This window comes from Puma concolor, chromosome E3, assembly GCF_028749965.1.
Source record: "Puma concolor isolate L17-30 chromosome E3, mPumCon1.1.hap2, whole genome shotgun sequence".
NCBI lineage: Eukaryota > Metazoa > Chordata > Mammalia > Carnivora > Felidae > Puma > Puma concolor.
The window spans coordinates 32091085-32107536 of record NC_141682.1 but is presented as its reverse complement, the minus strand read 5'-3'; the positions used below and the strand labels follow the sequence as shown (position 1 = coordinate 32107536).

Here is a 16452-nt window from a genome sequence, read left to right as displayed (position 1 = left end):
AACTCTTGGGGACTGTTGTACACATTAAACATATACAGCTTTTTACAGGTCAACCATGCCTCAATAAAAATGGCTAAAAAGAGAGAGAGAGAGGGAGAGGGAGAGAGTGAGGAAGGGAAGGACAGAGAGGGAGGGAGAGACAGAGGGAGGGAGGCAGAGAGAGAAGGGGAGAGAGAGGGAGGGAGAGAGTAGGCTAGAAAAAGACCATGACTTCCATCTTGCTCATTCTCTCTCGCTCTCTCTCAGAGCCCTCGCCCTGCATGAAAAAGGCTGTCACACAGTGACTCGTCCTATGGAGAAGCCAACATAGTAAGGAAGGAACTGAGGCAACAGCCCATGGAGAACAGAGGTCCTCCATGCAACAACCCAAAGGACTGGAATCCTGTGAATAAGCACGTGAGTGAACTGGGAAAAAGGGATTCTCCCTTAGTCGGGCTGTCAGATGAGACCACAGCCCCAGCTGACACCATGCGTGAATGCTGGAGGAGACCCTGCTGCAGAAGGATCCATTCGGCCGGGCAGTGCCCCGATTCCACATGGAAACTGTGAGAGGACAATGAAAATTTGTGGTTTCAAGCTGCCAAGTTTCAGGGACATCTGCTACAAAGTAGTAATAGATCCTGAGGGATCAGGCATTAAAGACACAGAGTCAGCAAGACTTCTCTTCAAGAGGTGAAGGCTGGGGTCATGAAAAAAAAAATGAGATTCCCATTTGTGTTTTAAAGTTAATTGTTAGCATCAATCATTTATTTTCCTTGAATAATAACCTTTTCACACTGAATGCTTTTAGCTACATTCCTGTTTCTGAGGCAGACTGCAGAGTTGTTTAAACTGGACAGATGAATCAGAACCAGATCAGGGAGGGGATCATCACCCCAAGGCTGGTGCATAAACCAATATTCTGTAACCAACAGAATTTATACACAGTTTTCTACAGCAAACGTCTTAACAAATATAGTTTCCTACAACAAAACAGTCATCATCTCGAAGGTCCTTGGAGATATTAGAACAAATCTTCCATTATTATTTGTTTACTTACTAAAATCTTAGACTCTCAACTTTATGAGGACAAGGTACAAAATAAATAGATCTGACCTGAAATGATGACAGCTCACTACGTAACAATGTATAAATTTATAACTCCCCCATCCCTCACCAGGGACAGATTTTTATTACGAATCTGAATGCTTAACAACACTTGCCTTAACCGATGTGGCCGAAGTCTACAGTCACACCCAGGGGCGGGCACAGGTATCAGGTGACATCTACAAGAGCCAGGGAGAGCTTGCCGCACCATCCCCTGCGGGGCAGAGGTCTGGACCTGGCACAGTCCAGCTTCTCTCTTTAGACTCCCCGAAAACACTGTTCTGGCAGTTCGAGCCACAGAAGGTCAGATGTACTGAAATGCCTGATAGCCCCCCACGCCCCAAGAGGAGCACAAGTGCCGGAAGTGGAGGCTGAGGGAGAGAGAGAAGGTGCATATGACAGGAGAGCTCCATGAAGCATGCCACACTGGGCGTGAAAGGCAGGGCTGGGCCTACACCTCAGCATCAGCACCTGTGAGCCTGCTGGAAAGACAGCCTCTCAAGCCCATCCCAGGCCTACTGCCTACTGAGGCAGAGTCTGCATTTTAACAAATCTCCATGTGATCTGTATGCAAGTCCAAGTTTGAGAAGCACTGACCTGTAACTAATAGGTTGAACTGCCTAAATGTGTGTGATCAGAAACAGGTGCAAAGTGATTTTTGTTTCCCTCTACTGAAATAATGGCTTGGGGGAATTATTATTGTTTTTGCATATTTTGCAATTCATTTTTAGGTCCCTGTCTGTGTCCAGCTCAGGTAATTTCCAAAATCGATAAAAGAGTGCAGTCAGGGACCCTAATTGGTGAGTATGATAAGGCCAAGGTCAAATTTTGAGTATTTGTAGAATGAATGCATTAAAGAATAAAGCGACTTCATTAAACTAAGACCTCATATTTGACCTAGGTGGTACCAAACAAGACTATAATCTTCAGAAACATCTGACACAACCTTCTAGTAATGTCTACAGGGTACTTACTGTTAATACATCATAAAACATGTATGTATTTAACTAAAACACCTGAATATAAATAAGAATGTCCACGGGGGACTGAATTTTTTCAATGTTAATTTGTGTAACAAATTCGAAAAGCTGGTGTAGAAGCTGATGCTATTGTAACAAATGAGCACAGATGTAGTAGTCTGAAACTACACATTCATTATCTCAGTTTCTGTGGGTTGGGGTTCTAAGGCAGGGCTTAGCTGGGTCCTCTGCTCAGGGTCTCTCACAAGCTGCAATTATAGTGTCAGCCAGCAGGGAGGTCTCATAGCGAGACTCACACGGGGCAGGATCTGCTTCCAAGTGCACTTATGGGGCTGTCGACTAGATTCCTTGCTGGCTGTGGACCAGAAGCTACCCTCGGTTCCCTGCCAGGTGGGCCTCTCCAAGCTGGCAGCTGGTAACATGGAAACTTGTTTCATAAAGCCAGCAAGGGAGAGGGTCTGCCAGCAAAGGAAGTTATGTAACCTGGTGATGGAAGCGATATTCCATCACTCTGCTGTGTTCTATTCATTATAATCAAGTTGCTAGGCCAGCCCACACTCAAGGACAGAGGATCACAGAGGCCACGAATACTAGCAGGTGGGGATCATTGGGACCATCTGAGAGTCTGTCTGCCACAGAGGGTGATACTGAACAAGGCCTAGCCTCACATGACCACACGTTTACATCTGCCCCTCCTGCACTGAGCTGTGTGAGCCCATTTACTGGACTCCATCCCCGGGAGGCTGAAGGCTTACCTTATAGAAGCCATCCTTTGCCCACTAAAGTACTGGAAATTTTCAGTGTGGGAAGGACTTGCAGAATTACCAACCCCCTCATTTAACCAACAGGGGATACTGAGGCCTGGCTAGGAGTCTCAGTCATGGTTCAAGTTCAAGACCACACGCTTAATGAGCAGCAGCTTCTATCATCCAGGATCTCAGTGCTGTGGGACTGGCTTGGAGAGGACAGAGCCAAAAAGGAGATGGAATGTGTCCTGGGCTGCTGCAAGCTGTCCACCTCCATAAAGACATTTTTATCTCCAAAAAGTTTCCTTTGAATGGAACATCTTGGTAAATAAGAAAACCGTACACAGAGATGATGCTGGCAGGCTTTTCCCCAGAAGGCCGTGATGCTCACAGTTCCTGCCAGTAGCACAGGGCTGATTCAGGGTACAGGCTCGAGCCTGGAACAGCCATCTTCTATGGGATGCTAATTGGTGATTTTCTCCAGAGATGACAAACCCCGGGTCTCTCTGGATGCGGTCTGGCTAGCACATGTGTTTTGTTTGGCCCACGTAGTAGTTATAAAATTTTGAATGTGTCGCCAACATTTTAAATTCATGAGTTTCCTATAGATACCTGTTTTTCTGGATTCTCTTGGGAAATGTGGCCAAAGCAGGCCCAAGTGGAGTATGCTGACTGGCTGGGCGGAGCAGCAGTTGCCCATCAAAGGGGCTGTGTGCTCTGGAATTCACCATGGGCCACACTCAGCCCACACTTGGCCTGTATCTAGGGTAACTCTTCCATGTTGCTTAGAGGTACGGATGAGGAGACTCAGCAAGGTCAAGGTTAGGTAACTTAATCAAGCTCTAACGAGGGCTGAGAGGCAGAACCGGGCCTATCGTGCCACAGAACCCTGACCTCGGGGCAGGTGGTCACACAGGTGAGATTATAGAGAAGACCTATGTAGCCAGAAGTGCCAAGATCTGTCCAAACGATATGCCAGAAAAAAACAAGCTCTGAGTTACCATAATAAATAGGACCAGAGCCTAAACCAAATTAATTTTAAAATTTAGTTTTTAAAAATCTAAATTAATTTTTATTTTATATATACATATATTTTTAATGTTTACTTATTTTTGAGAGACAGAGAGAGAGCGCACAAGCAGGGAGGGGCAGAGAGAGAGGGAGAGAGAGAATCTGAAGCAGGCTCCAGGCTCTGAGCTGTCAGCACAGAGCTCAACGTGGGATTTGAACGCACAAACTGTGAGATCATGACCTGAGCTGAAGTCGGACACTTAACCGACTAAGCCGCCCAGGCGCCCCAAAAACATAAACTAATTTAAAAACACCTTCGTAAAGGAAAAATTGGCCTTAGGGAGAAATGTGCTTCAGCCGTTGTATACAGAGTATCAAGATTTGACCACTTCCATGGGGGTGCCTGGGTGGCTCAGTGGGTTAAGCGCCCGACTTCAGCTCAGTTCATGATCTCACAGTCTGTGAGTTCGAGCCCCACATCCGTCTCTGTGCTGACAGCTCAGACCCTGGAGCCTGCCTCAGATTCTGTGTCTCCCTCTCTCTCTGCCCCTCCCCTGCTCACGCTCTGTCTCTCTTTGTCTCAAAAATAAATAAAAACATTAAAAAAAATAAAAAAAAAAAAAGATTTGACCACTTCCTGATTTCTGCTAATTGATAGAGACTGTCACAGAAAACCGCCTTTCAACACTGAGGAATAAAAAGACAGTGGATTTGGGTGGTATTAAACTATAGACAGTAGAAGCCAGGGACTCTTCTCTAAGCATTACTGGGTGCAAAGCAACTGCACACATCGTAGAATCTTAAAGACCTTTAAAAACCCACACAATGCCTTAGCACTAATCCTTCCTCTGAGACTGTTTACATGCCAGTGTCCCACCAGAAAGGCACTCAGTCTGCAAATGCTCTTTGCAGTTGGCACTTTTAACATCGGGAACTAAATGTCGTCTTGGCTTTGTCTCTGCCAATACGTTTCCCTGTCCCTCATTTTTACTATACCTTTTAGGCATATTTGTCAGCTGTTAATGAAAGCTGACTTTTTAACATACACCAAGAATTAGAAACTGCATTGATCCGTTCACCATTGCCAGTTAATCAATGACTAACTGTAATAAATGCATCCCAAAAGCAAATGAATCACTATTTTCATCACCCTACCAGGAAAAGGCCTACACGAGGTGGTCATGCCGTTAATTAATAACCCAACACTGTAACAATCTGTGCTCTCCTGAGGTGCTACACCTGTTACTTCACAGGCAACTTAATTTTCATCAAGTGAAGTCTCATTTTCTAAATCTCGTTTGCTTTTTGGGAGATCCTGGTTAAGAAGTCTGATGATTATGACACCACATCACTACACTCTAAGACTATTTAAAAGTCTGATGTCTGGGCTCCTGTTAACTTCTCGGACTCGGTATCATACACGAACTGGGCCCAGAGGGGCCACATTTCTCCATTTGACGAGAAAGCCACAGAACTCGCTAAAAGAGTGAGTAGAAAGTAGTATGTCTGCTTTCCTAGATACGTCCAAGCTTCCGGCTCGTGCCATCAGCACCTTACAACACTCCCACAAGCAAATTCATCACCTTCCCTTCAAGACTGGCCTCTTACCCTGATGGCCCTGAGCTTGCCACCATGGTCCCCAGTCCACCTATCTAAAGATGAGACGGTCGGGTGTTACTGGGCCCTTTCAGCTGCCGGGTGGATGCACCCACATCTGCAGCGCTCCGCAGCACGTCCCTGACCTCCGCAGCCCTAGCACCTTGGGTCAGGGTCCACCACTCCCCCCGGGGCCGCCAGGACAGCTCTACGCAGTGCTTCCCGCGCTGACTGCCACTGTGACTCTTCCTAAAACACTAACACTGATCACCAAGCTCCCTTGCTGAAGGGTCACTAAGCTCCCACCCCCACGAGGAAAGGCCCACATTCGTGTTCCCTTCCCAGCATACTGTCAGCATGTATCACTGGGTCGCTGGCATGTGAGGGGCACTCAGTAAACAAACATTCAGTGGAGGGATAAATGAAGAGGTCGATGGATCCTCGTGCATTCTGGCTCAGACACTTAGGCACTTTGGGTCACAGTGTGAGAGTCTACCAGCTAAACTGCCCACTGCTCCCACTACACGGTGGCTCTCACCCAGGGATGATTTTGATCCCCTGGGGGCATCTGGCATTCGGTGGAGGGAGGCCAGGGACGCTGCTTGACATCCCACATTACATCAGTAGTCCGGCCTTAAGGCCAACACGCGGACATCTAGAAACCCAACACCAAACATGCCACAGGGTCTCTCTCCCCCCACCCCCACCCCCGCCCCCGACAGACCCTCATCTGCTCCTCAAACACACGCCACGCTGCCCCTCCCTCCTGGGGCGATGCTCCCCTTCTACTAACCTTTCCGGCTAAGACTCCACCTCCCCTCCTGGCCCAGACCAAAGCCTACCTCCCTCCGCTGCAAAAGCAGGCACAGCTCTTCCGTCCCCCCCCCCCCCGCCTTCAGCAGGTTGTCCTAGCGCCCGCTACGTGACAGGGGCCACACGGGTCGCTGGACACTCAGCTGCGAGCAAAGCCGCAGGTCCCATTCCTTAAGACTAACTTACACAGTAGCGGGGAGGTGCGCGGTCACGGAGAAGAGTGACTGCTGGGTGGGAGGGCTGTGGCTGGATGAAGCAGTGAGGCCACATGACAGCTGAGGTGTGAATGACGACCAGAGCCAGATGCAGGGTAGCTGTAGGCACACACCCCAGGCAAGGACAGGCCCTGACACCAGGGGCAGATGTGAACGGAGGGCAGGGGACCGATCACACCAAGACATGTGGGCATGGGCAAGGGCGTAAAGCCTAGGTGCCACTCGGGCCTCCACCTCCCAAAGCCCTCACCTGGTGCCAGCATAGCCTAGACTCGGAGGCCTGTGTGCCAGGCTCAAACCTCTTTTCCACCCTCTACCACCCATGTCGCACGATGCAAGTTCTTAACCTCTCGGGGCCTTGGTTTCCTCACCCGTAAAGTAAGAATACCACTCCTACCTCCAAAGGGCTGTTGTGAAGAATTAGGGAGTTAATACATGTAAAGCATTTGCGCTAGGCACACAGTAAGCAGTCAGCGGTGAGCTTGTGTTATCACGACTGTTATTCTTGGTAACTCCTACCCTTGTCTTAGTGGAGACAAAACCAACAAAATCCTACCCATCCCTTTACCCCCCACAGCACATAGTGGGGCACAGAAAATATCTGATGATACAGATACACAAACACACACACACACACACACACACACACACACACAATTACATGCTTTGGTCTTAACATCCTGTCCTCCACATACTGGAGATACTGCTTTGGTTATAAAACAGCAAAGATGGGCAGCTTTACAGCTGTCTGGAGGCTTTCTGGCTAAAGAGCAAATGCCAACGAAATGCAATTTTTACAGTTTCTCATGGTAGCCATCTGCACAGTGAATCACAACCTAAATGTCTTCAGCAACACCCCTCATCTTCTCTGAGGATTAATCTTATTTCAGCGGTTACAAACAACAACAACAACAACAACAACAACAACAACACAATAGGAGAAAAGCAATCTTTACCACCTCGGGACTCTTTCTGGCTTAACAACCCAAATGTCCCAACTGGAAGCCTGCCAGGACTTACACCCCATTTAATAGCGTCATCCATCAGTGGTTGTCCGGGGCTGGAGTGGGGGGTAGGGTGAGAGCTAAGGGGTGTGGGGTTTCTTTCTGGGGTGATAAAAATGTTCCAAAATCGACTGTGGCGATGGTTACACAACTCTTTTGAACAGACTAAGAGCCATTGGGTTGTACACTGTAGAAGGGTGAACCGTATGGTATGCGAAGCTATTAAAAATAATGGTGCCCTTCGGGGCTCCCTCTTCCCCCAAATAATTAACTGTGACAGCCACATCCTCAGAGTCTCCATTTGACTTTTCCTAAGCAGCAAGGTGAATTTATCCAACCTCTCTTTTCTTTGCCTAAACGCATTCAAAGGTACTTTGTGAGACACACAAAAGCTTCTGAGTCATAGCTTGGCTGCCACATTTGCCATTTGGGGATAAAGGACCTGGCAAAATCTTTATCTGCAACCCTTCAGAGAAGTAAAAAGGCAGACAAGCCAGGACTCCTTGGCCAGGTGGCTTTCGGCACCACTGGCTTTGGCCGATGCTGTTCCGGCCAACGGCTAAAGGGGGGAAAGGCATTTCCCGAACCTCCCCCCTTTTCCAAAGCAGAACCCCATTTGGGGTTTGCCTTTTGGGGGTGGGTGTTTGCTAGGACTTGCTTCCTACCATCACCCATGTTCCCCTGCCAAGCAGGCAGGTGGCCGCTGGCCCGGGTGGTGCTTCGGGGAGAAGTGGCAGAAGGCGCTGTCTCTGGGCCGAAGCGCCCTGCAGGCACAAGGCTGGGCAAACAGAGGCTCTGGATGCAGAAGGCGAGCCTTCCTCAGGGCAGACGCAGCCCCGAGAGGGCGCCCACCCGGTAACAAGAACCTCCTTTAACAGACACTTGTGAGCAGTGCACAAACCTCAGGGCCACGGAGGGTGGTTTGCAAGGGATCCTCTTGATTTGGTTCTTTGGTAAAAGAACCATGTATCCTCCAGGATACATGCTGGAAGCAATGGGTTAGGCAGACGCAGGAACGTGATCAAAGGGATAGTGTATTCGTTCATATTTACTCATTTATTTATATAACGAATGGTCAATGAGTGGCCACCACTCCTAACACTATCCTAGGTCTGGGCCTCCTGCCCTCCAGGAATTTATCGTCTAGAGGCATGAAAAGACATGAAAGTCACAGGAATAAATACACAACTGTTAAGTTGTAATAAGTGTGGTAAAGGAAAAGAATGAGGGAAGGGGAGTAACAGGGCCCTAACTGAAAACGGGAGGATCAGCACGGGTTTCTTTTAAAATGGTACCTGAAGAGGGGCACCTGGGTGGCTCAGTCAGTTGAGCGTCTGACTTTGGCTCAGGTCAGGGTCTCACAGTTCATGAGTTCGAGCCCCACGTTGGGTCCTGGGCTGGCAGCTCGGAGCCTGGAGCCTGCTTCCAATTCTGTGTCTCCCTCTCTCCCTGCCCCTCACCGACTCATGCTCTGCCTCTCTTTCTCTCTCTCAAAAATAAACATTAAAAAAACAAAAAATGGTACATGACGAACAAGAGGCCAGAGAGAGAGGAAGAGAGGGACAGGGAAAAGTCATGTCAAGGGATGATGGGCCCAATTTTCTTTTCAAAGAGATGGCTCTGAATGCTTTACGGGGAATGGACTGTTGGGGCACGAGGGGAGGCAGAAGGCTGCTGGAGGCGTCCAGGGAGAGATGTGGGTGGCTGGGGGTCACGGAGCTGGGAAGGGAACGGATGAACAAAACCAAGGTGAGCTCTGCAGGTTGCAGGGGCAGGGCTGTGAAGACAAGGGGAGAAGGAGAGGTCAGCAATGATGCCTAGGCTTCTGACCGCACAGGACTTGGGGGAAGACTGGAGAAGGAGCAGACTGGGCAGGAGGCGGAAAGTTGTGGCCTATTCTAGTATGTTCTGGGGGCGAAGCCAAAGGGCCAGCAGCCAGAAGGGCTGTGTTCCCTTCTCGGACCTCCCAACTCCTAGTTTAGGACCTGAAATCACCAAAGTGTCTCAGCGCCCGCCCTCATGTAAATGAAGCCAATGCACATATCATCACAGCTGCATCTTAGACAGTTCTGGCCAACACTCTGCCTTCGTTTTACAAACGAGAACCTACAACATCAGTGTGACTAGGTTTTTGTTGTTGTTGTTCTTGTTCTTTTAAACAAGAGTACTCAGAGGCTTTGGGCATTCTTTCACTCAACCAGTATTTCCTGATTGGCTGGCTGCATACCCCACTGGGTTCTAAGAGCAGCTAATAGCAGTTCTCGGGCTCCTGGAGCCTCCAGATACCAGGACCCCATGCTATTGCCTGTAACTAATTGCAGGGTTTGGCAAAGTTAAAAATCATATGCTTCACAAATATAAAAAGCTGCCAGTTAGTCCTCTCTGGGAAACAGACGCTCTCTTAACAAACCTCCAGATTTACCAACACTCTGCATGCCCTCTGCAAAGGCGTGGACTGTCAACCAATGTCCCTGAAGAAGCCGGCTCCATGTGTCCATCAGGCGCTTGTCCCCAAACCCGTTCATGCTAATGCTTATTTTTAAGTCATTCAATTAAACATGTAAACCAGAGAAGTATGAATCGTAAAAAGGGTTGTTTCTAATAAAGCTAAGACAGATGCTTTGGGAAGACTCAGTAAAAGGCAAGCTGGTGAAAATAAAGCACTATTCAATTAGGTGTTGTGCAGAGAAGTCTAAAAGATTAGAGGGAAAAGAAAGTACAAACCTAGAAGAATTCTTCACTCAGAGTGCTTTCTTTCCAAGTGATTTTTAACTGACTACTCCACTGGAAAAAACCCAAACTGGAAAAGATTCATTATGGGTGTTGTTTATGCAAGAAAGGCTCCATGGCAGGCCCATCTGTAAACCCATACTCCAAGACAAGTCCTTGGCCCGACCTCAAAAGAATGGTAAATGGATGTACATTTATAGTTTACATTAAAAGGAAACGTTAAAAGAATGTATAATTTTTTAATTCCCCTGTTTAGCTATTTTTTTCTATTCATTGACCAATTATGAGGTTTCTACTGTAGTAAGAAAAAAATAAAAGGAAATTGTCTAATAATTAGACACTTCCCCACACCATACATAAAAATTAACTCAGTATGAACCCAGACATCAATGTACAAGCTTTAACTAGAATACTCTTAGAGAAAACACAGAAGTAAATCTTCATGATTTGGGGTTAGGCAAAGGTTTCTTAGGACATCAAAAACACAAGTGATAACAAAAGAGTTGATAATTTGGACTTCATCAAAATTAAAAATTCTGGTGCTGCACAGGATATCATAAAGCAAGTGAAAGGAGAATCCACAGAATGGGAGAAAATATTTGCAAATCATGGACTGGGTAAGGGATCTGTATTCAGTATATATAAAGAACACTTACAACTCAATAAAAACACAACCCAATTAAAACTGGGCCAAAGGGCGGGATGGGGGGTGTGGGAAATAGGGCAAAGGATCTGAAAAGATATTTCTTCAAAGAAAGACTGTGGCCAGCCAGCATGTGAAATGTTCAGCATCATTAGCCATTAGGAAAATGCAAACCAACATCACAACGAAATACCAATTCATACCCATATGGTTGGTTACAATCAAAAACACAGATGATGACAAGTGTTGGCAAGGATATGGAGAATATGAACCCATATACCTTAGCAGTGGCAATGCAAAATGGTGCAGGTGCTTTGTAAAACAGTTTGGAAGTTCCTCAAAATGTCAAACGTAGTTACTTATATGACCCAGCAATTCCAATCTTCAGTATCTACCCAAGAGAAATGAAATCTATGTCCATACAAAGATTTGTATGTGGTGTTCATATCAGCTGTATTTATAACAGCCAGCGGCCAAACTGGGGAATGTCAGTCAGTGTCCAAATGCTCATCAATGGGTGAATGGATAAACGTGATGTGGTTTCTCCATACAACGGAATACCATTCAGTAAAAAAGAACAAAGTACTGATACTCTTGAAAAAATTATGCTAAGGGAAAGAAGCCAGTCAGAAAAGACCACAGATTTTATGATGCCATTTATATGAAATGTCCAGAAAAGGCAAAGCGATGGAGGTAAATTAGTTTCCGGTGCACCAAGTGGAAACAGGAAAAGACTGCAAACGGGCAAAAAGTTTTTTGGGGGGAGATACTAAACTCCTGACACCATACCACTCTACAGATTTATTAAAAACCGCTGAACTGTGAACTTAAATGAGTGAATGTTATGGTACCTCAATAAAGTTATTACAAAAAATAGGAAGGCACTCAAAAATAAAAGTTCATTTATCTCTTGGAAGTGTTATGGTGTGAACATTTTATAAACTAATTTTCACTGATGATAATATCGAGGAGGGGATAATCAAAATTCTTTTACTCACAGGAGTCCTTTTCAAATAAGAGATAACTGGTTTGGCCTAACTGTACAGCATCGTTAAAAGCATTTATTTCAGGTTCTTCATTGATGTTAGAATTTTTCAAACCACAACATTTTCAGCCCCGTTGAGACCTGGATAAACATGTTGTCCAGAGAGGAGTTCTTAGGTGAGATCTACAAGGCATGGGCACGTTATTTTTTGGGAGATTCCATTTATTTTCTGCCCCGTGAGAAAGACACCGAGAAATATTCAGGATTAGTGAATACAGTCGGCTCCTCTGAAACAGCTACAAGTGTAAAATATGTAGGGACATGATCTTTCTAAGAAAACCACCAAACAGCCCTATTCTCTAAGAGGGAACATATTGTGGTGGTAAAATGAACTGGGGAAAAAAAGAAAAAACACTTTAGGACCTGAAAACAAATAGATATAGGTAATTTGTAAACCCATTTTATCTTGACAGTTCTCACTTTTAGAATTTTTTTCAACACAGATGTCGTAAATTTCTCAGAAAAACAATTATTTGCTAGGAGATAGTAGTCTTAATTAGGATGTGTCAAGGAAATATAATTATCAATTTGCCTAATTAAAATGAATACGTGAACATGCCTGAGGAATGTGAACCTTCTGCAACGAGACATGTACAATTTCCTTTTTACAAACATCTGTCGACGGAGCCTAGCAGATCACGTTAACAGGGACTGGATGACTGAAGCCAGGCTTCACAGACAACACTGGAAGAAGTGCACACGAATGCTGCCACTCACAGAAACCACCAGGGGGGAAATGGTCTTAAGGCGCTTACCACAGACGTCATGTTCGTCTGTGGTTCGTCTGTGGTTCCCCCTGATTCTTATCTTGAATCCTAAACCCCAATGTGACGATACGCGGAGGTGGGGAGCCACAGGTCACCTTAGGGAGCCAGGAGGTCACCGCGATGAGATGAATGCCTTCTGAAAGAGACCCCGGAGTGCTCCTTTCCCACTCCCACCATGTGAGGGCACAAGAAGATGGTCTAGGAACTGGGTGGTTGGCCCCCACACTCGGATTCTGATCTCTGCACTTCCAGCCTCCAGAACCGTGGGGAGCAAGTGTCTGTTGCTGACCAGCCGCCTAGTCTACGGGCTTTGTTATGACAGCCTGAATGGACTCAGCCGGCACTCTTTCACTTACCTGCCAGGTTCCACTAGAGAAATAAACTGTTTAGCTAATGCTGGAGGGGACTTCGAGGAGCGAGTATGAGGCTGATCAGGGCTGCGATTTCAGGCAGCGTGGCTCGAGTTAACCAAACTTCTTTCACAGGGAGGGTGTATTTTGGCAAGAGACCGGGAAAAGCCAGTTCCTTCCCTTTCTCCTCCCAGCCTGCCTCTGGAGCAACCCTACCAGTTTGAGGCTCTATATTCCCACAGAGTCTGGAATGGCACGGGACCCATGAAAAGCATCTCTCGAAGTTGCTAGCAATGCTAGCAGGAAATGAGGACTCGAGGAAAACTCGGTAAAAGCAATGGAGGCAACTTGGGGGTGGACCAGGGGTCCAGCACCCAGTGAAGTGAACCCACAAGACTGGGCGTTCCAAGCCCAACCCTCCAAGGCCAGGCCTCTGAAAGCCCTGCGCTAAATGGCCCACACTGAGCATGCCCACTGGTGCTAAGGGAAGCCCAGGGTCATTCTCCTTCTTCCTACCTCAGCAAGGTAAGTATCCCGTCATTTTCTCTTCTAAGGCTTTCTCTCCTCACCTCCCCATTCTTGTCCAGCTCAACGACTCTCTTGTTCTCCGTACCCCCTATGGCAACACCAGTGGGTCAGTCAGCTTTGACATCTGAGTATCCCCAAAATCTCCGGCAGAAATCCACCCCCATCACACACACCTCCAGCTACCACAATAAATCCAAAGTGAACAACGTGGTGCTACGGAAATGCTGCTGCGAGACGAGTTCTTGGGCTCCAGCGTGCAATCAGATTGCGCCCCAAGTTCCTCACAAACACAAATTCTTTTCAGCCCCTTCTTTCCAAAATGGAAATCTGATCACGTGTCCTTGTTTCCTCACACATGCAGCTGAAACCTCGTTGACGCGCTGTTAGGTAAAGACAAAACTCCTCAATTACTCGCCACCCATCCTCCAGCCTCACGGACCACCGCATCCCCACCCCCATCCTTCCCTTTCCCCACCGGGCCAAGCCACAAACTTTCACACTTGTTCTACCCGTGATACACAGCGGTCTTTTCCTCCCTTTGTGTACTCCTCCTTCTGCAGAGAGCACACCCCTGCCTCAGGAAAGACACTCCACAAACGCCCAGCAGCAGAATGGATAAAATAGGCAATATATCCATTGGAATACTGCCCAGGAAGAAAACGAGTGAACTGGAGCTACTTCTATGAAAACAGATAAATCTCAAAACCCTCAAGCTGGGCGAAAAAAGGTGTATTAAAATATTTAGAGAATGGGCACTACAGCAGATTGTATTTTCCCCAAATCCACCAAACTTCTATCTCTGGCCCCACACACCCTTCCAGAACCTTGCCACTCCCCACCAAGAGCTGCGAAGAAAGAAAAGAACAAGGTCTTAGGGCAGAGAACTTCAGCAGGAACCTACTTTACGTAGGGTGGCCAGGGGAAAAAATCTGACTAGAGGAAGTGACTGAATTTTAAAACAGGGTCTGAAGGCTGAGAACAGACCAGGTCCAGCGGCCTGGCTATTCATCAGCTATGGGAGCGGAAGACAGAAAGGTCTTCAAGAAAACGAGTGAGGCAGGAGAAGCGGGCAGAAGGCCACACGACAAGCACGAATCAAGGAAGGGGAGCACAGGCTAGATCATGCAGGGCATCTGGGGTGACGTCCCCGGGGTTACAAAACTGGTGAGCGCTGTGGGAAGGATTCTTGACTGCGGGGCCGCAAAAAGCCAGAGAGGACCAAGACACCAGGAACAAACCTCCCTCTCGCCTTATGCCTCCAGGGCTCACATTCACTTAGCACCTAGGCTGTGTCGGGCACTGAGTTATAAAAATACTTTCAACTTGTTAACGCTTCCCCATAAAGTTTGTTTTTCGTAACCCATTTTTACAACGAGAGTGATTATCTAAATCCAAACTCCAAGCACTTAATTTCACACGTCGCCGGGCTGCACTCCCGCTTTGCGATGGGCGGGCGCTATACACAATCTGGTGGATGACGCCTATTGCAGGAAGAAACCGGGATTGTGGAGTATAAAACGCACCGTGGCGAACCACCACAATGAAAATAACCGCATCTGACATGCACCGGGCGCCTATGAGCGCCACACGTAAGATCACGGTTACGATTCCCGGCTTGCAGGTGGGGAAACTGAGGCCAAGGCTTGCGGAGTAACGTGGGCGAGGCAGGACTGAAACCCCCCGCTCCTGTGAAGCACGCTTTGCCGCTTTACTCCATCTCCTCCTCTCTCAGGGAAGTCAGGTCAAGGCCAGCGGAGGCCCCAGCGCCCGGACACCCCGTCTCTCAACAGCGCCCCTCGAAGCCCCGAGGGCGGGCGGTAAGGCCGCTACTGCGGTCCCCAGCCTCCGGGTGCAGCCCCCGAAGCGGTCCGGCTGGAGGCGCGCGCGCCCAAACCGACGGTTCCCCAGACGCAAGGTTCCGCAGCCTTGAAGTCATCCCCTCCCCGGGCGAAAGGCCGGCAGTACCTGAGGGAAACGCGTCCAGGGTCCTGCCCCGGGCTCTGCGGAAAACACCCCCCGCCTCCGCAGCCGACATGGCGAGCGAGTTTCCGGCTTCCCCTGAGTACCCAGGGTGGGAGGCAGCGGCACGGCGTGGCACAGCCCAACCACCGGGCCCGTGGTGCCCCGCTGGGGGCGGCGCCCTTTGCTCAGTGCGGGGCGGGAGGGCGGTTGCGCGGGCCTCCGCCGCTCGGGGCTCTGCCGCTCGGGGCGCCGCTAGTGCTGCCTGAGTGGGGCGGAAGCGTGAGCGGCCCCTCTGGGATCGACTGGGGCGCCTGGCGAGTGGAGGCGCCTAGACAGAGGCCTGAGTGCATGCGCAGAGAGGGTGTGGGTTCTGGCAGGAGGCAGTGGGGCGGGGAGTGGGAGAGGGGAAGGGGGTCCTTCCTTTCTGTAAACATTGCTCGGTTTCGCAAATAAAAGTACAGGGCGTCCAGTTAGTTGGGATTTCAGGCAAACAACGAATGATTGTTCAGTATAAGTATATCCCATGCAATATTTGGGACATACTTACACTCACATTTTTTCGTGGTTTATCTGAAATTCCAGTTTATCTGTGCTCCTGTATTTTATCCCGCAACCCTAGCTTGAGGCCGGAGGAAGTGGGCCCCGTCTCAGGACAGTCCTTCAAGCCACCAACTGTGATCTAGGACACCTGATCATGAGACATTCCAGGTTCCATGTCGTCTTCACTATCATCTTGTGAATGTCATCATCGCTCATTTAATCTGAGCATCAGCGCCAGGAGATGGTGCTGCCTTTAACTGCGTTTGTTGGAAGGGAAAACTGATGCTCAGAGAGGTGGAACAGTTTGCACAAGGTGACACGTCTGGAAAAGTAGTGGAGCTGCCTCCGATTCAAAATAGGATCCGTCCAGCAAAAACAAAACAAAAAGAAAAGGCCTTTGCACTAAATACTTTAAGCCAGTGTTTGTGGAAGTTGC

The 16452-nt window shown here is 48.2% G+C and overlaps 1 protein-coding gene across 2 annotated transcripts in view; it reads right to left on the bottom strand.

The window, feature by feature from the left end:
* CPPED1 (calcineurin like phosphoesterase domain containing 1) overlaps positions 1–15680 on the bottom strand; it is a 111151-nt gene extending 95471 nt beyond the window's left edge. For both annotated transcript variants that reach the window (XM_025916888.2, XM_025916889.2), the window contains exon 1: positions 15480–15680. In XM_025916888.2, coding sequence (XP_025772673.1) covers positions 15480–15549 — 70 coding nt within the window. In that variant the 5' untranslated portion in view covers positions 15550–15680. The remainder of the gene's footprint in view (positions 1–15479) is intronic.
* Positions 15681–16452: the final 772 nt, after the last annotated feature.